This window comes from Pezoporus occidentalis, unplaced genomic scaffold (assembly GCF_034315485.1).
Source record: "Pezoporus occidentalis ecotype Australia unplaced genomic scaffold, CSIRO_AGI_Poc_V1 ctg204, whole genome shotgun sequence".
In the NCBI taxonomy this organism is placed as follows: domain Eukaryota; kingdom Metazoa; phylum Chordata; class Aves; order Psittaciformes; family Psittacidae; genus Pezoporus; species Pezoporus occidentalis.
Genome location: NW_026913900.1, coordinates 514266 through 533988, shown reverse-complemented (window position 1 = coordinate 533988; position 19723 = coordinate 514266). Strand labels below are relative to the sequence as shown.

The following is a 19723-nucleotide window of genomic DNA, read 5'->3' as shown; positions in this document are numbered from 1 at the left end:
CCTCACCCCTCTCACCATGGCGACCACGCTCCACCCCCGCCAGCCTCTGGCGCGAGGGCCGGAAAGCAGCGCGGCGCGCTTTACGGCATTGCGCGGAGGTCGTTAGTGCGGCGGGCTCGAGGCCCCGCGGCGCCATGGAGGGCGGCAGCAACTCCAAGGGCACCGGCCTCGGTGGCCTCTTCGGCACCGGCGGGGTCGGGTACTCCAACGCCGACCTGGCCGGGGTGCCACGTGAGTACCGGCGTCAAAGGGGCGACCGGCGGGGCCTGCGGCAGCGCCCGCCTTCGGCTCAGGTGGCGGGGCTAGGGCTGGGGAGGTGGGTGTCAGTATCCACTTCCCGTCAGCCAGAAGGGCCTGGCGGCTGATGCCTGCGGGCCTAGGGGTGGCGGAGCCTGCACAAAAGGCTGGTGCGGCAGAGCGCGGGTCCTGAGGGGCCGCAGCGCTTCCGCCAGCCGCGCTTGCCGGCGCTTGGAGCTGGAAGAGGCCGGGTTCGGCACGGCCGGTCACGCGGCAGTGGCACCAGCTACAGAGGCGTTGTATCCATCCCATCCGTGCTGCCTCTGTAGCGCTGCCTGGACAGCCGGGGGGTGGCCGTCGGTGCCCTGTTTTAATCAGTTGTTCAATTTAACATTAGACTTTTCACTTCTTCCGCAAGACACGATATCAGTCCCCCTTTAACTTACCGGATGTGACATTTTTACTGGGAAAAGTGGTGTTAAAGTTTGTTGTTTTTTCTCTTTCAGTAACTGGAATGAGCCCTTTGTCCCCATATTTAAACTTGGACCCCAGATATCTAGTACAGGTGAGAAGGTGGCTTATTCTATTTTTTGAACTGGATTTCATTATTTTTATGGCCATATGTGAAGACCTTGCTGTACTGTTGCATACTGTGTACTGAAATCTTGAAGTGATGAACAGTTGAATGATTTTTCTAGTATTGTTCCTAATAGAATCTTGTGGTGCCATGGTGTCTGGAAGAAGAAAACCAGCTTTAATATAGAGGATAAATAAGACTTGTGTTAATGTAAGCATGCTGCTGCTGAAAAACAGAGGTCTTCCTCCCTGTCCTGAGGCATACAGCCCCAATACATGCTTGTACAAGTTCTGTCATTTGTCATATCCTCCATTGAGCAACTTCAATCAGCACCAGCAGGCAGAAACTCCGCTCACTTGATGGGTTAGTTTTCTGTTTACAGAGGTGTTCAGCCAAACCCCAGACCTTATATAGGCTTTGTCATCATGCAAGCTGTCATCACAGCAGCAACAAATTTCACATCACTTTCCTTATGTCATTTCCCAGTTGAAGGGAGAACATAATAAAGTGGAGCTTTCTGGTTTAGGCTGCACAATAATGCATCTATTTTACATACACAGCTTAATATTAGTTGACATTACATGATGGCCCATAGGCCACCATAAGGAAAATAAAATAATTTCAAATCCTATAATGTTTTCCTCTCAACAATATTAACTATAGCTGAAATGGTGTAAGTTAATCCAATAAGGATGCATGTCTTAATGGTTTTACTTAGTTAATATTTCCTATACATTTATGAATATATGGCTTATATTACCTGAGAAGGTGAAATTTTGCAGAAGTAGCACTGAAGGTAAACAGTTGTATATTATCTGCTAATCTGGGTACCTTTTGTTTCATGGTATACCTGGTCACTGCTACTAGTGGGGGCTGGTTTTTATATTTCTCTTTCACTAGAAGCTATTGCCAAGATTACAGCGTAACGTAATAAAATAGGGAACGTACCTCTGAAGTGGATTCAGTAGTGGTTATCTGGCCTGCTTTTGTTGAGTAGTCAGAAAATGTTTAGTGATTATTTAGACCTCTTCCAAAAATACCGTCTCAAGTTGCCTTGTTTAGTTAGTACAGTACATCTGGGAACATGTTGATGTTAAAAATGGTAAAACAGTTTTTAGAACAAACTCTGTGTGTACTAATAGTTTGGGTTTTTTTTTTACACTTGCTTTAAAAGGAAAGAAAGTATTGGCATTAGTGTCATGAGTGACATATAAAACAATTTTAAAAACACCTATTGGTGTAACACTAGAGGCTGCATTTTATGTTGCCACACTTCACTGCTCTTTATGTTTAGTACTACCAAGTACATTGAAATAAAAGGGAGTTACATTTAAACATGAGGAGGAAATGTTTTTACTTGAACAAGTTGCCCACACAAGCTGCAGGGTCTCCATCTTTGGAGAAGCAAAAACCCCTGAGCAACCAGCACTTGCTGGCCCTGCTTTGCAGGAGGTTGCACTACACAGTCTCCACAGGTCCCCTGAAATCTGAACTATTCTGTGATTCCAAAAGCTCAAGGAAAAAGATGTAGCTAATATTTTAGAATCTCTGAGCGTTTAAAAATTAGTTTGTATGTGGAGGTGCACATGGAGGGCTGAGAGTCTCCTCTATTTGAAGACCATCCATTTGCTTTCAGAATGCAGAGGGGAAGTCAGCCTTACTGTTGAGAACCTTACATTTTGATCCTGGCCTTCCCATAACAGCAAATGGTACAATGCTACTCATGACTTTAAAACCCACTTTATTCATTAGTCCATTGATGCAGGCACAAACTATGTTTTCTGCAGTGCTTTTGTTACCTTTGGTAGATATGCATTATAAAATAGCATGCCAGCCTTTGTCAGAAATCTCGAGGATGGGCTTCCTAGGTTGTTTGTATAGAAACACAGAAGTTGCATACAGACAATGATTGCTTCATCTTGACTCTTTGATCAATAGGGAGAACTGTTAGAAGCTGATAACCAGTGTACACATAGAATTTCTCCAAATAATTAGTGACAGAGAAGATAGAAACCACATTATAGGTTCAGTTTATTGATAAAGTAGAATTTTAGAAGTTGTATATTTTTTTTTGTATTGCCATCCATGTTTAGTGCCAAGTATGGACTAAGAAGGCCCTTAGAATGTAATTACTTGAGCCTGCAGTTGTTGCAGTCATGTACCAGTTAAACTGGGGGTGAATAATACTATGACTGGAAAGCATGGAAGCATAGAAAGAGATCTTAATGCTTTAGCACCTTAGCACGTGTGCATCTTGTCAATGTCTCATACCAAGAGTGCATTGGCCCACCTTATCCCTCCACAAATGCTAGTTCTCAGCCCTTTTCTCCAGCTTTTTAGAACAATATGATTTAGGAGAACACAAGCCTGTCCCTATGGGAGAAAGATACACAAGTAAAAACAACTACCAACCTCACATATTTCATGCCTGATCATTACCAGTATTGAATGTATTCCTTGCTTTTTTCATGTCCTCAAAATAGGTCACTTAGTGCAGGGAAATACTTCTTCAGTACAAAGGCAGTTTTCCTTTAGTATCATAATAGCAGGAAACTTCAACGCATTACTGCATCGGTATAGGTTGCTCAGTGCTGCGTAATCAGGCAATGAAGGTTTTTAGAGAGCAGTGAGTCTTATGTTGCCTGCTGCAGGATGTAAGAAATAATTAAGCAAATTATTAAAAAACAGCGAACATCTCACGTATTTGGCTGCCTGGTGTCGTTTATAAAAAGTTATGAAATATAGGGGGGGGGAAAAGCAGCTCCAAGGTTTTTTTTTAATTCTTTTTAAAGTATACACGTAGTTTATTCCATTCTGTGTAGAGAATGCTAGTATAGACAGCAGTTTTCCAGAAGCACTGATTGTATCTGTCTTTTCTTTAGTTCACTATATGGAGTACAGAAAAAAATTTATATGGCCTACATTCTGAGGCAGGTACACTTGGAAAATACAAAAGCTTTTGTTTTGTTTCCCCCTAGGATACAGATGAATTTATCTTGCCCACAGGAGCCAACAAAACTCGAGGCAGATTTGAGCTGGCCTTTTTTACCATTGGAGGATGTTGTATGACAGGTAGATTTGTGTTTCTCACTTTTCCCAGCTGCCCGGGTAACTAACACCTATACTATGCATGTACTACTGTAATTGATAAGATTGTAAATATCTTGTTCTGCAGTCCTGTCTTACATAAAAGAGCTATTTCAGTCTGTACACCAAAGTCTATCCTCAGTATTTATTTCTAGTATTCTTTCTTCTTCAAAAGTAATAACTGGTATTATGCAAACTAGGAGCAGCATTTGGTGCACTGAATGGCTTGCGACTTGGCTTGAAAGAGACACAGAATATGGCGTGGTCAAAACCTAGAAATGTACAGTAAGTGTTCAGTCTCAAAAAAAGTACACCTTTGTTGTTTCCTCTAGCCTGTATTTTTGTGTCTTTAGTGGGGACAAATGAGAATCAGTGTGTTCATCAAGTTATGAAATGGTTTTAGTTATAATGATGCTCAGTTCAAGCTTTTTGCTTTGCATTTGGTGACAATTTGTATGTCCTCTGATTTACATTAAATATTTGAGAATTAATTACTTTGATGTTTACTAGAAATGTACTTCAAAGTCAAACCAGTGGTTTGGTTGAAATATTCCCACGGCCAAAGCAGCTTGCTTTGCTTTGAGCTGTTTTTTTGCTGTCGCTTATCTGAGGGCAAGCTCACTTTTCTTTCCCAAACTTTTCAAAAGCAGGAAGAGATTAAAATGCAGAAGCTGTGCCTGCCTGAGTTTGCATTAGGGATGACATTGGTGCGTGCTGCTGAGCAAGTGTTGAATGGCGGAAGTAGTTCTGGATTACAGCATCCATGGATGCCCGTGGCATTCCCATGATTTTGCCTTACCTGATAGTTTGAAAGAATGCAGTTAAGATAGGAATGATTTTTTGTTGTTGTTGTTGGCAGTATGCTTCTTTTAGAATTATTAGTAGTTTAGACATAACTACGAGAAAACTTCAGTGCCTGTGAAAAAGACATAGGAAACTAGAGGAGTGGAATAACTGGGGAAAACCATTTTCACTCCCACAGAACTTTGAAAAAAAGGAATTTTAGCGGAAGAATTTACCATTTCCTGGTATAGCTTTACTAGCTCTGCTCCTTTTAAAATGATCTTTTTGTATTTGTCATTCCTTTCCTTACCTTCTCTAGAGCTATTAGAGGTATTCCCAACCATAATTTTGACTCTTCCATAATGTTCTAGATGAACAGAATTGTATTTTACATACTCAGAATCAGCCAAATCAGACAAAAAAGTTGTTAGTGCAACCTTCGATGGGCCGAGCCCAGTAGGTGGCAGTCGCTGCACATGGTGCTGTTAGTCTACGCTTTTCAAGGGAAAAGGCTGTTGAAGGTCATCACCTTCAGCTAGTGTTATTAAGTTCCATGTTTTCCTAATCAGATGCAGGGAAAATACTTGCCTAGGTAGATTTTCTTCAAATTTATACTTAATGTACACAGATATTTTTCTTTATTAATTTGAATTTTGCTGTTAATTCCCTGTCATTGAATATTACAAAATGTGTCATGGTTATTAAATCAATAATTAAATAAAACATTAAATCATGGTTATTATAATCAATATCAATTCAGAATTGATGTAATGTTAACAAAATGGGGCTGGGGTTATAATTAGGGGGAAGCTGTCAATTTGGTAGTCTCTTGGATTATTTTTTTTCTCATGTTTTAAAGTGTTTCCTGTTATTGTTTAGTACATTGCCTAACCATATTCAGTAATGGCCTAGGTCTCCTAATGAAAATTATTAAAAAAAAGAAGATAGCGTAAAATGAATACAAATCAGAAAGAATGTGATGTGGAACACTTTAATTGCTTTAAAAGATAAACTCGACTCCAGTGGTAGTCAGCTGTCCAGGGCAGTATGCCTGTGATAGTGTTACACTGCTGGGAGATAAAAATCATTCATTTCTTCTTGCTGCTGTTGTCACCATTCTGGAGACAGCTAATGCCAAAAAGAAGTGTCAACGTGCTTCCCTGAGAGTGCGCTAAAGGTTTGCTTTCCCTCTTTAGTGCTAGTCTGGAAGCATACATACAGAAATACTTAGGGTACTTTACCTTTTGTTGAGTGCTAAGTGTGACAAATGGAAGTGCAAAAGATTGCTACTTTTCTTCCCAACTTGCTTTAGTTCAGACTTGGTTTTAATATGCATACCATTTATTCAGGCATCACCATGCACCCTGACATTGGTCCTTGTATCGCTTGCACCTTCTAGAAGATCAGTCTAGCCTTCCTGGAGGTCTTCTACCAAGTGAGCATAAATGTACCAGTCATTCTCAGTCGCCAAATGCAGTAACCACATAAGGACCATTTATCATCTAGGATTAGAAAGTAATTTGAAGGGAAGAGATTGGATTCTTGGTAAGGGGCAAGTTTGACTTGAAAAGAGAGAAAAATTTTCATAAGGTTTGACAGAACAAAATTTTTGCTTTCATAATCGCCTTCATTGCTATTTGTAGTACTTGTTATAGAGTAGATCATGTATGTAAGTTACGTGCTTTTCCTTACTGTTTTGTTTTGAAGGGCTTTTGGTTCATTATTCCAGTTTTATTAATCAAATGTGTAGTGTAGACACATTACACCTATCTTAAATACTGCCTCAATGTAAACACAGCTGAAAGTTTTAATTCCTTTTTAACTCCTTTATAGAATTCTAAATATGGTGACACGGCAAGGAGCATTATGGGCTAACACTCTGGGATCTCTAGGTAAGTAAAGTCATGACTTTGTAGGAAAACAACTCAAAGATGTAACTGTTTGATGGGGAAGTTTATTCTCTAAATTTTCATTATGACATCCATCAGGAAAAGCTGCAGTTTTTTTTACTTGGGATGTGAAGGCATTTCAGTAGACATTGTAAAGGAAATTAAAGGCTGAAACAGGATTTGAAATATTCATGGCCAAAAGCCTATAATTAACCACCAAAATTTGTAGTATATTAAAACCAAAAACTACAGCTATGGAATAACAGGAATAACTGAAAATTAGAGATAATGCTTACTTGTTAATAAATTGAAGCTAATTCACAACTTCAGGCAAAAAATATAATTGAATACTTCTGAAATAACTTCAGTAATCTAAGAAGAGACTCAGTGGTTATGTGAGCAACTGCCTGATGTCTGTTTCCAGTTAAAGCATCAATAAAAAGTTCATCTGTAGAAGTGTTGTGGTTTAAACCCAGCCAGACAACTTGTTCACTCACTCCCAGTGAGTGGTGCTGGGCTGACAGCAATCGAGGCCCACCCCCCCCAGGGCTCTCCCCTTCCCCGCTCCCGGAAGAACAGGGAGGAGGATCGAAAGAGTGCAACTCCTACAGGTTGAGACAAGAACAGTCCAGCAACCAATGTACAACACAAATCACCACCACTATCACCAACAACAACAACGATAAGGGAAAATAACAAGGGAAGAGAACACGATACCACCGGCCAAGAAACGAGTCCCATCCAGAAGCCCCTGTCCTTCCGGGTAACTCCCAGTTACCCCCCACCCCGGGCATGACGTGCTGTGGTATGGAATACCTCCCTGGCTAGCCCGAGTCAGGCATCCCGTCTCTGCTTCCAGGACAAGAAGAAATGTGATAGTGACTACAGTGATTTATCCTTTTATGATGGTATCTTAGCTAGAAAAATCATGTATTATACCACCTACTTTAAATATAAACATTGCTTATAACTAGTACGGGTTAGAAAAAAAAAAGAGTAAAGAAAATGAACAAAAGCTTAATATATAAGAAAAACTGTGAACCAAGGTTTGGGTGGGGACAGAAAATAAAAATCCCATCAGTTGCCTTAGAAAATCAACTTCAGATGATTTCATAAAAATCAGTGCAGTAACTTGATGCCATAGAAAATACAAGCTCTTTGCCCACTCCACCTCCCCCTTCAATCTTAAAAGACCAAAGGGTGCTCAGTTACTTTGAAAGGAGAAATCCAAAACTGGTAAAAATATTTTGAAGGTTAACGATGGGACTCATTTCTCCACAAAGTGGTAGCAGAGAAGAGAAGCTAGCAATATTTGAAACATATACAACATCATGTTATAACCCAGTCTACACATATTTGAATTTTGAGAAGTGCATCAAAACATAGGCTAAATTGCATTTATTGCGTTTTGTTTCAGTCTTCTTTCTAAAGAGTAGATTAGCCTGCTGATTAACTCAGACATCAGCTTTTGAAGCATCAGAGAGAGGCCATGGTTAGAGATGGGATTCTGAACTACTGCAAGAATGGCACTTCTAGGAGGCGCATACTGCCTAGTGACTTTTATGATGGGATTGTTTTTTTTTCTTATTTTCTATTCCAAATCTAATCAAAACATAGCTGAAAACTGAGACGCAGGCACACTGCAGTTCAAGGTCCCAAGTTAAGTGACACATTAACAGTTTTTTCAGCTGTGTTTGAAGAAAGATTACTCAAGAAAATGTTTGTGCATTCCAGTAACAAATTGTTATTTTGCTTATAAAATATGGCCTCCTGTGTCATAGAGTTAAGCAGAACTTGGTATTTTGGGATTTGGTATAGCTGTGCCTTGTCCTAGCTACCAGAGAAGTTCTTTTCAAACAGCTGAAGTATTATTTTTCATCTTATTTCACTTGTATAGTATTTATGTACCTCAGAAATTCCTTTTGACACCAACAATTTGTGTCATTCACTTCCTGAATAGAGGTAGCAACATCTGTGTTAAACTGCGTTGACTTCAGCTTTTTCCTCCCCTCATTGTTAATACTACATGCTACTAAGACAAGGTAAAATACCATTGCCTATGCTGAATGCAGAAAGATGCTACCATTCAACTCATTGACATTAAGAGTTGCTTATGAAGGAGTTGCATGCTTTCCAACAGACACAGAGGTTTCAAATTTTTGGAGGACGAGTGATGAATAAAAGTGGCATAGTGTCTTTATCACTGTAAAATGATGACATACTCTACTGTTCCATGTCAGCATGAAATAAGAATATATTATGAGGAGGGAGGATGGAGGTGCCTTTACCCTTCCTCAAAACAATAGATTATATATGCATTTATACTAAAAACCCACACATTTCTAATCCTTTCCAGACAGTCCCCAAAGTTTTCCGAAAGCAAAAGGCCCTCTGGGGACAAAATTTTCACATGCAGGCAGAGATGGAGTAGCTGTAAATGTCAAATCCCAAGCAATTCAATAGTCATTTGTAAGGGAAATGTGGCACATTGTACTCCAGCCCTTAATAACATGATCTGAGTGCTGCACTTAACTTATATTTCATCTCAGTCACATGTGGGAAACTATTTTCTCTGCTACCCAGAAAGTGGTGTTTAGTTTCATGCCATCCACACAAGACAGTATAAAGCCTCGCAGTACAGAGTTTAACCCTCAAAAGTCTTCCAGATGAATTTGAACTAGTAAAATGGGCTTAAACTTCAGTCAGTTCTTTACATCACATATTTATCATATCTTGAGGCAGTACTAGAAGGCATGAAGAATGCTACTTTATAACCAAACTACAGTTGGAGAAAGAAAAATTATCTGTAAAATAGAAATAGGTCTGGAAAAAAAACCACCAAAGATGGAATTTTGCTGAGGATTTTCCCCCTTTAAATAAACAGAAAATCTGTGCTGCAGAAACATGGGCTAAATAGTTACACCAAGCTTGGATTCTAAGCCTTGTGTCTCAGAGAATGAGAGATTCAGTTAACTTGAATTTAATATGTTTTTCTTTTCCAGCTCTACTTTACAGTGCATTTGGAGTTATCATTGAAAAAACACGAGGTGCAGAAGACGACCTGAATACCATAGGTGCTGGAACCTTGACAGGAATGCTGTACAAAAGCACTGGTAGAGTAACTAAATGTTTCTAGTTTTTCTTCTCTTGTACTTTTATCCTAGTTATTAGGATTCTCACTACTTTTACTAAATACTGTCCTGCTCTGAAAACTGCAGTGTAAAAATGGTGCAGTAGGAACTAAGACCTATTAAGTTCAATGTTGCCTAACCCACACATTGTTTTTCACCCAGCTAAGACCACTTAAGGAAAACATGCACTTAAAAAGTTCCAGCTGAATTAAATCAGATTCTTTCCAACTTGCACAGGACTAACAGTCATGAGAGCCAGATTATGTCTGTTACACATATAAGCTGAATTAACATTCAGATATTTACTCAGATTTATAGTGAGATTGTATAAAATACATACCCAGCTCATTCTTAGCCATGTTTTTTAAGTATAGCAGGAATAAAAGCAATAGTTTCTCAAGTCCATGAGTGGACGCAAGCAAATGGGAGCCACCTTCCAAAGTGAAATGGGGTTGGGGAGGAATACACAGAGCACAGCTTGAATGCATCAAGGTGAAATTTACTACAGGTGACTCATGTGATAGTACCAGAGCTGAAAACAAGCCCTACACACAGAGAAACTGATACATGTATAAAGTTATTACTTAACTGTTTGTGAAACAGTTGTCTTGTGGTAGGACTCTAATCTTTGCATAGTGGTCAAAACTAACAATGTTGTTTGAGAACAGCATGGATTTAAGGTTAGTTACTAATGCAGACTGAATTGTTGGCAGAGGAGGGGGCCTGAGTTTCTTCAGGAAAACACATATTCCAAGCTCAAGAGTTGGAGGGTTCATCTTTTTTAGAGGACTGCTGGGTACCAGGGATTGACTACCCACAGGAAAAAAACACTAGTTTTAAGTACCTTAATAAAGGTTTAGGCTGTATGATTCATTACTGAGAAGATAATTCTAGAATTAACCTATGTACTTTTACATATTTAACTGAGCCTCAGTGTCTTAGAGGCTCAGTTAAATATGTTTCTGAAGCTCAGCTTTATGTCTGGGCCAAAGCAGTTTGAGAAGTCTTATTTTCCTGCTGTCCTAGACTAATTGAAATGAAAAATATCTGGCCTGAGTAGTCTTCATAAATACTAGCTTGTGCACTTAACCTTGCAAGAGCGCATAGCTGTTATTTGGAATTTCATGAGTGATATAAGAGATGACCAATGACATTTGGGTAGGGTAGCAGCATAAAAGCCTAGCATTTCCTGCAGGAAGTTATTAAGAAGGAGAACTGCCATCTTGCACTCCAGCAGAGGCTTCCCCATTACCTCTCAGAAGTATAGAGCTGTCTATGTGTAATTCTTTATTTCCTGGCGCAGTGCAACCATGGATAACTACCCCAGTCATATGCACAGTCACCTGACACCACAAAAAATTTTCTTGCCAAAGCACAGTGGGACTTTGTTTTGTAACATAGGATCTACTCAGCCAATAGTAGTACTGATAAAGGTAAATGTAGTCAGTAGCTGTATTGTATTTCAAGTATGTGTCAGGCATATGAATTGTATTGCAGAGAAACTCAAAAGAAACATGGTTTTCGCCATATGCAGGAAATCTGAGCGGCACAGTATACCTTTAAAGGTCAAGGATTAGTTCTGTAAGTGAACAAGATTATATTCACATCAGTTTGAGAATTTAATTCCAGTCTTATTTTCCTTTTTTCTTTCATGCTCTGTCCTTCTTGCTGTTTCTCCCATGCCTCTTCTCCTGTCAATTTATGCCAGAATACCCTTCCTAATTCTGTATGGTTAAAGCTTCCATCTAAGTTATGCCTTTATGCAAGATCAATATGTATCTCTACCTAAGAAACCTTGAATATTTCAGCCGCATGCAAATGATCAGTTCACAGGTGTGACATATCAGGATTGTAATCATTTCCTGTGTTACATGGAATGTCATGCTGGCACAGAAAAAGGAAAATTTGTAAGCTATCGGGGACACTTCTAAATCCCCACATTTTTGCATCAGCTGCAAACTCCCCCAAACGCACCATTTCAAACCAAGGCTGTTCCATAATCTACAAAGTTGGAGGTAGTGCTATTCAAACTCTCAGATTTCCCACCTCCATCATTTCTGTTTTGTAAAGAGATAAGGAATATATTTAAGAAGAAACTGTATAAAGTATGACAGGCTTTTTATTATGACTTTATGGTTTGTGTTTAAACATAGCACTGATAGAAGAATCACATCAGCAGCCCTGTTGCTCCGAAAGATACTCTTGTGTACACCAGAAAGCCTAAACTGAATTTCTGAAACAAACTGTTAAGCTTTTGTTGAGGGGGGTGAATGAATGGAAGAAAGTAGTGGGAAAAATTTGAAGGCTGAGGTTTGTTGCCCCAAACTGGTCCCAGTTTTCACAATTTATCCTTGTAGAAGTGTTATAGAATCATAGAATGGTTTGGGTTGGAAGGGACTTTAAAGATAATCTCATTCCAACCCTCCTGCCATGCGCAGGGACACCTTCCACTAGACCAGGTTGCTCAAAGCCCCATCCAACCTGGCCTTGAAATGATGTTAATCATTACCAAAATGCCAGCAGTCAAACAAAAAAAGACTTTCCGAACTATGCATGTTCTAAAACCATTAGATTGTGAGCAGTTTTGTGCAAGGTTACTTAACACACAGCTTCTGTGAGAGAAGATAGAAGATAGAAGAGCATTAAAAGGTCTGCAGATGAAGACTGTGGAAGTTCAGCCTCCCTGTGTTCACTGGAAGTGGCTTTAATCACTATCAGGTGCCCATTGCAAGTGACTAAAGCAGTTAAGTCCCCAAGACCTCTGATAGTCCTCGAAATTAGTCAGATACTGTTAACTTGCCATTATAAATCAATGTTACCTGGGATCTGTCTCAGCATTCTGTATGGCTTAGGTTAACAGATTTTCAATTGCTTTTGAAAGTAAAACTGATTTGAGGAGCCTTGAAACAGCATACTAGCTGATTCCTTTGACCTAGTGTTCTCTAGGTTTCACATTTATTGAAATGAAATTTAAAATCAAGATTACTTACTAGATTTTAACCCAAATGTAGCAAAGTGAGTACAGTATTAACTTGTTACACTAAACTTGCAACTTCATGGAAACTGTATTTTGAATTCACAACTTAAACTGAATGTTCTGGGTAAAAGGTGAATGATAGGTGAAAGAAACACCTTTATGTTCCTTTGCCAGTGACATGTGTAGTAGAAATGCTGTTGAACTTAGTCAGTCCTGTTTGAGTTTTGCTAAAAGTCAGTCTGATATTCTGTGTCCACAAGGATGGCTTTTCTATTTAATAAGATATTATTCTTTATTCTTTAGTTTCAAGCAAAGGCTAGAATTAAGATCTGTTATGCTAGATTTTTTCTGCTAAATGTTACAAAGCACACATACTAATAGAACTTAAACAAATATTTAGTTCTCTTGCATGCGTTTTCAACTCAAGCATCTTCATTTTGTTTTCTCATAATTGTATTAGTTTCTCAAAGTAGCAAGAAATGCACTATTGTCACTAATATTCCCTGCCACCTTGAAAACACATATGGTTCTAGTCATCATGTCACAAAGGTAGGGCTGGCTGAGGATCTTGCACTCCTTCTCAGGCATGCATGGTCGATTACTCAGGAAAAGTATCCTCAGCTCCTCAGCTAGGTGAGACTTTGATCTGACCCAGTGTGACAGCTGTAGTTTCTCATTGAAATTCCTGACAGAGAATTCAGTAAGCAAGGAAGTTAAATAACATTTCTTTCTTACCTGATGGTTATACAGGTTATAGATACTCTTTCTTAGATAATTTCATCCCCCTTGAGGTTAGGGAAAACAGGAACAAAAAATACTGTGTTGGACAAACTAAATTACTTTGATTACTGTACTTCTGACAGTAGGAACTTGATACTAGATGGACCATCTCATGCCTTTTGCACAATAGACGTTACATAATTTGGTATAAAATAGTGTGTGCCTGAAAAAGAAGGGACTTGCATAGCAGTAGCTGAAGGGAGTACTTGTCATTTTAACCTCAGAACACAACCCTGAAAAGTCAATATGCTATGAATTAATTAAGAAGGGCTAAATGGTTAATTGCTACCAGTAAAACATGGCCAGAGCTAAAGATCAGTTTTGTGACATTCAGTGGGTAGGAGTTCAGGGCAGTTGTGTTGGCTAAGTACTTCCTGATCTTTAAAAGCCTCCTCCCTTGGGGCTCAATCTGTGGGCTAGACAGTTGGTATTTTTTCTTGTTTCTTTTTAGTGGGGAGGGGGAAAGGGGAGCTTTTTGTAGACTTCTGCGGGTATGGCCCTGGGATATCTTATTTTTCTGCATTATTTGGAGGAAAGGAAGTAAAGGATTCGCTTCTGAACTTTGAAGTTCAGGGCTGTCAGGCATTTTAGAAATTAAGAACCTCTATTAAAATCTGCTTTTAAGGTAGATTGCTATCTTAAATAGTCTGTGAGACAATTAAATACAGACTATAAGTAGTCTGTAAGACTATTAATCAAATACTGTTTAGTGAAGGGATTTTGTTTCTGTCTGAAATAAGGGAGAAAGAAGGGCAAAGTATAGGCAGGTACTCCAGAGCTTAGTTACCGGAGGGCTAGTGACTAAGAATACATGTGGCCACTGAGAGCAGTGCTGCCTTCTGCCCAGCTCTGCTAAGCAGAAACAGTGAATCAAGTTCTCAGTGCTGCAGGGATTTGCAGGGTTCTTGCTGCCGTTTACAGTAGCTGAAGCAGTCTCCTGTCAGTCAGGTGCTGCTGCTTTCACTCAGAAGACAGGCAATTTTAATAATGTTTGCAAAGTAAATCCAACAGCTTTAATACTTGTACACTTGTAAATTAAATTGTAAATTCTTACTTGTTTTCCAATTTAGCCTTCACACCATCGTAACTACAAGAAATTTTCCCTGTTTCAGGCTTTGCTGTTTCTGTATTTTAACCACAGTACTGTTTTAGCTGTAGCAGTATGAAAGTGGAATGTGCTTTTCTGGAATATATCTTAATTCCAGAAAGAGGCTCATCAGTTTCCTCAGTAATTTCTCTACCCACAGACTTTGTCCACACTTAAAAGATTTCACAAGATGACCCCTCCTCAGAGCAGGAAGAAACTGTTCAAGTTTTCTACTGACATAGGACCACCCACAGGTGTTGAAACAAAAGTTTGCCTGATGGTTCAGAGGGTCTGGTTAGCTACTGCTGTGCTTGAATTTGGACCAAAACTGATGTTGCCTTGTACAAAATTCAAGACCTTTAAAATAAGCCCTGTTCTTGAAGCCCTAGATGGAAAGAAACTGCATTCTGAGCAACAGAGAGAGATTGGAAGGCAGAAAACGAATCACAACTTGACTATTACACTTACTTTGTTTGGCATAAATATGTGGGCCTAGCCTGGGTTTTCAGTTAAGGTATTTCTAATGTTTGCTGTTGGGTGGTTCTTGCTTTAAACATTCCAGGAACTATCCCAGCATAGTGGAGTAACAAATTCTGAAATTGGAGACAGCAAGGTCTTAAATGGAAGGTTTTGCCCTCATGTTATGTGATACAGAGAATGGTTTTACCTGCTATACAAGTCAAATTCAGTGTTAGGAGTGGATCATGCCATGAAGAAATACAAAGCTGCACTATTAGAATTCTGTGTCATTGCACAGTGTACTCTGAAACATATTTCAAATGCATAGAAGAGGGCAATACTCGGTGGTGAAAGGGTGCAGCAGCTAAAACCAGGGGACTAAATTATCACTTAGAGAGCATCAGACATAGCTTTGGAAGCCCACAGCAATATTCAACTATTGTGCAAGTTGCCCGATCTCAAAAATACCTGCTTTCAGAGGTGTCTGTCAGCTGGAACTTTTTAAGTTATCTTGCTCAGACATGCAAGATTAGAGGCTTACAACCATGGGTTTGTCAAGGCAGACTCTGTATCAGAGGCTTGCAGGGAGTGATTGCAGAGGAGGGGTGGGAATATGTTCTATCTCACAAACACAGCTGGGGTGGGAGTGGAGAATTCTTAATTTACTTTTTTAACAAGGTAATCTTCTCAGAGGGTTTAACATTTTCTGCCTAGCAACTGGGCTGCATTCTGCAGTGCTTTACTGCTTGAAGCCTGCCACAGACCTGGGACTATTTACTCAAATGCAAATCTAACCACTTAGGGAAAGAAAAAGTTTTTTCTTTCCCTTTTTTGTAATTACTGTGGGTGGTTCAGAAACCAGGTGTAGCTGCTACAGAACAATTTGCTGATAATATATGTAGCAGAAACAAAGCAGAAGGGAACCTGGTAAGAAACATTTCTTGCATGTTTTCTTCTTGGATTTTTTCTAACCCTGTAAAGACCTATAGTGACTGCTTCTGTTCATGAAGCAGACTTCACTGAAACATCTTCAGCAAGGTCCCCAAGTTGTCTGCAAGACCTGCAGACTGCTTTTGGCCCTGTGGTTGACACTGTAAGTGGATAAGAGCTGCCATCCTGACCTGGCTAACCCCAGCACAGGAAAGTATTAACAACATTTTTGTGTTAGGAGCAGTACCTCTTAGCAGCACTGTGTCTTAAGTGTGCACAGGTGCTTAGGTGTGAAAATTAAAGAAGATACATTTTTCATACAATCCTGACTTCAGAGAGTCTGGAACCATCCTTGATCAGCCTTCAGCCTACCTTTATTCCCTAGGAAGAATAGGATTTTAGCAGGAAAGAAGAGGAATTGAACTTGGGGGCTGAGGGAAGAGTCTACAGGAATCGTTGTACCTCTGCACTGCATTGCACCCTAGGAGGATATCCCCCATCTTGTGCATTTCCCTGTATACCATAATGGTTAGGACCCTCTGGGGGTTTCTTCTGCGAGCAATTGTTTCCTAAATACGAGCAGCAAGAAAATCAGTCTCCCTAATGTTTTATTCATTTTTCCCAAAAGTAACAAGGACTAAGTATTTTTACAGATTATCTCAAATACTTGCACAAAGTATCCTTTGAATTTCACCTGTGGCTTTTTGCCAGAAGCTGCTTGCATGTGGTTAGCTCTGTGTACCCAGCTGCAACCCCTTCATGTGAAAAGCTTTTTATGCAACAAATTCAGGATGAATTATCAAAAATAGAAGTCTACATTTGCATTCCTAAATCCTTTAGGCAGGTAGGTGCATAAACAGTATGCCTTTTCTTAGAGCTGCTGAGTTCTCAACAGTTTGAGCAGTGAACTCAGGCTTATATCCAAAAAACCTCCTGAATCATCACAGCTGGTCAGAGAGTGAAACTTCTGGAGCTATGGCTACACATGACTTTGGGTACCAAGTCCAACTTCTGCTATCGCTTCTGCAGCTGTTTGGTACCATTGCATGCCTGGCCAATGTGAGTGGGTTCAACAGCTCTGATGAAATCTGTTTAATCCTGCAGCACAGGTAGTGCAGTCTCGGTCTAGCTGACGCCAGCAGCTTCTTGTCCCACTAAAAGCCTAACTGCCGTTCTGTGAGACAACTTTATGACTCATAATTGAAAAAAACAAATAATCACTGATTACTGAGATGCATTTCTTTTCAAGTTTGAGGAACCTGAGTTCCAGTCGGCTTTCCCAGTAAAGCAGGAAGGCTTTATCTGGCTGTAAGCAGAACATGGCCTTGTTCTATATACTGGACACATTATCTAACTTGCTTCAGCTAGGATTGCTAAACATTGCAGAATCAAACTCTGAAGTTTTCCTGGTGTTGAGGCTTATACTGTCAGGGTTCCTGTGCATTTATATGCATTTTGGGAGCTTTACCAAGGCACTCCTGTTACTGAGGGATAGAGACATTTTGATGTTTAGGAATAGCAACAGAAGTCTCTACTTCTGTCCCTGTACACCACAGCTGTTGCTGGTGGAATGGAGTTGTGATGCCATCTGACTCCCAGCTCCAGCCAGATGCACTGGCTGCTGGTATTAGCCACACTTGCCCTGTTTTACCTTCACAGCTTGCCCAAGCTTCAAGTCTTGAGTGAGCAGTAAAAATAACTAAAAAATGTGATCACCTGGGTGACTCAGTTTGTACCATTGCAGGATGGTCATTTTGAATATTAATAGCAGCAAGGATAAAGGCAGGTGTTCAGTGAATTCACCAGTAAATTCTTGCCATCGATCCCTTTCATCTACTTTTCTTTTTTTTTTTCCCCAAAAAAGATTTTAAAATTACAAAGACGCCAAAGCAGTGATAAGTTCTGTGCAAGAATCTCTGGAGCCCAGGGTCATGTCCATATCAGCTGCTGTTGTGTTCGCTTGTTCCCACCTGTCCCTTTCTCCTTCTCCCCAAATCCAGTTACTGTAACTGACAAACATTATTATTATTCCTCATCTGAAATATCAAATGGAGGAGTTCCTGAAGCAGGAAGAGATCATATATATCTGTAAACACCTGTGCTGAGAACAGATGGAACAGAAAATAGGACTTGGGAAAAGCCACCTTTGCTTCAAGTGTTCTGCAGCAGTAGTGTTCTGAGGCAGTAGTGCTAACACAGTTAGAGAGGAAGTCATACCAGCAGAATTAGTGTCAGGATCAGGAATGACCTTTCTCAAGTCTGGAGGTAGGTTTGACGGGGTGGGGGGGTAAGAATTAGCACAGGTACCCTTTCTGGAAAGGTACTCAAAAAAGGAAAACTGTTTCATTGAAGTGCCTCTGCATTTGAACAGCTTCTAGGAAGCCACTGTAGCTGACCATTCCCTCAGATGTAACTTTAATGGGTTTCAATCTGTGTTTCTTTTCCAGGTGGAGTGCGTGGGATAGCACGAGGTGGTATTGCAGGTCTGACGCTGACTGGCCTCTACGCTCTCTACAACAACTGGGAGCACATGAAGGACTCCATAGCTGGGCAGTCCCTCTGAGCAGGGCAGCCACTGTGGGACAGAGGACATGCTTGCATAGTCACCAATCAAATCAGTTGCAAGACCTGTCTGGTGCCCCTTCCTATTTTATTTACAATTAGTGTGAAACCGAAGGAAGCTATGCTGGGAAGAACCTGTTGACACCACGTAACTGGACTGGCCCTTTCCTTCCTGCCAGCCAGTTGCTGGAAAGGCAGCAATATTTCTTGGACCTGCAAGCGAACAGAGTGGCCACCGAGATAGTCTCCCTGACACGCTCACCAGCTAGCCCTGGGCCAGAGCTACAAGGCATGCTCAAGTCCCATAGCTGTACTGCTGCGCTACCAGGTTTGGTTGCATGTGCTGCCACGATAGCGCTGCATAATAAAGTTTGTGTCCATAGAGCTATTCACTGCAGTCTTTCAACATGCATTGCCCCAGCAGCTGGAGCCAGTAGGAGCCTTAAGTGGCAGCTGGCACAGGGCAAAGCCTGTTACTCTGACAGCACAGGGTAAGCTGTAAAAAGGGACATAATCATTAATAAAAAGGGTGGTACTTGTGCAATACTGTCTCTATGCTTTGCTGTTCCTACTACTGATAAGACAAATGTTCCTGATCAAGTGACTTTTGTTTAGTTTTGTTTTGAAGGACCAATGTGATAAAATCCTGGGGGAGTTAGAGGGTGAGGGGAAGCAAACTGTCAGGCTGATTGTCTCCTGATGTGAGGTTGTGATGAGGCATACCAGAGCTTGACTCCACTCCCTTATTTGCTCTAGTAAGTAAGGAGCTGGTTATTTCTAAATGAGGTATCATTGCTGATGTAGGGGAGCTGCCAGTGGGTTGTCAGAACACTTGGGTGCTCCAGGGTCTCAGAACTCATTTAGCCAAGAGCTACATATAAAGACTCCTCTCTCACTCTCTGTTACAGGATTTTTAATTAGTGGCAAGCTTTTTGTCCCAAATAATGTTTGTAGGTTATTGGCAAAATGAAGTCATGTGAACCTACACCTCCTCCAGTGTTAAAATACATATCAAGCATTGTTTGCAGATAAACTAAACAGTAAATTGTGTGATTAGTTATTGTATAACAGCTCATTCCTTTCATTTTTAAATAATTAAATAGCATGAATGAAGGCAGGGCAAAGGAAAAAATCAAGAAACTTGATGCTTAGTAGACAGATTTATGCAAAACAAGAGTTTACTTTGAGTTCTGCCTACTGAAACAACTCGAGAACTACATTGTA

The 19723-nt window shown here is 40.3% G+C and overlaps 1 protein-coding gene, 1 long non-coding RNA gene and 1 other non-coding gene across 3 annotated transcripts; 2 read left to right on the top strand and 1 right to left on the bottom strand.

The window, feature by feature from the left end:
* The first annotated feature begins 64 nt into the window (after nt 1–64).
* Nucleotides 65–19043, top strand: LOC134163722 (mitochondrial import inner membrane translocase subunit Tim23). Its single transcript, XM_062618847.1, has 7 exons — nt 65–231; nt 744–802; nt 3793–3886; nt 4102–4186; nt 6518–6576; nt 9576–9686; nt 18385–19043. The coding sequence occupies exons 1-7, from the start codon at nt 135–137 to the stop codon at nt 18498–18500; spliced, it is 621 nt and encodes a 206-aa protein (XP_062474831.1). The 5' UTR covers nt 65–134; the 3' UTR covers nt 18501–19043.
* LOC134163731 (small nucleolar RNA SNORA74) lies at nt 5703–5902 on the top strand. Its single transcript, XR_009964816.1, has one exon. It is a non-coding gene; the product is annotated as a small nucleolar RNA SNORA74 (small nucleolar RNA).
* Nucleotides 6572–18385, bottom strand: LOC134163723 (uncharacterized). Its single transcript, XR_009964814.1, has 2 exons — nt 15017–18385; nt 6572–7021 (listed from the first exon to the last, which is right to left on the bottom strand). It is a non-coding gene; the product is annotated as an uncharacterized LOC134163723 (long non-coding RNA).
* Nucleotides 19044–19723: the final 680 nt, after the last annotated feature.

What these genes read in the sequence shown, in the direction of transcription:
- LOC134163722 (XM_062618847.1), top strand. Translation starts at nt 135, where the DNA reads ATGGAGGGCGGCAGCAACTCCAAGGGCACCGGCCTCGGTGGCCTCTTC. An exon ending in TGGAGGATGTTGTATGACAG is followed by an intron (nt 3,887 to 4,101) that starts GTAGATTTGTGT and finishes TATGCAAACTAG; the next exon opens with GAGCAGCATTTGGTGCACTG. An exon ending in TCAAAACCTAGAAATGTACA is followed by an intron (nt 4,187 to 6,517) that starts GTAAGTGTTCAG and finishes ACTCCTTTATAG; the next exon opens with AATTCTAAATATGGTGACAC.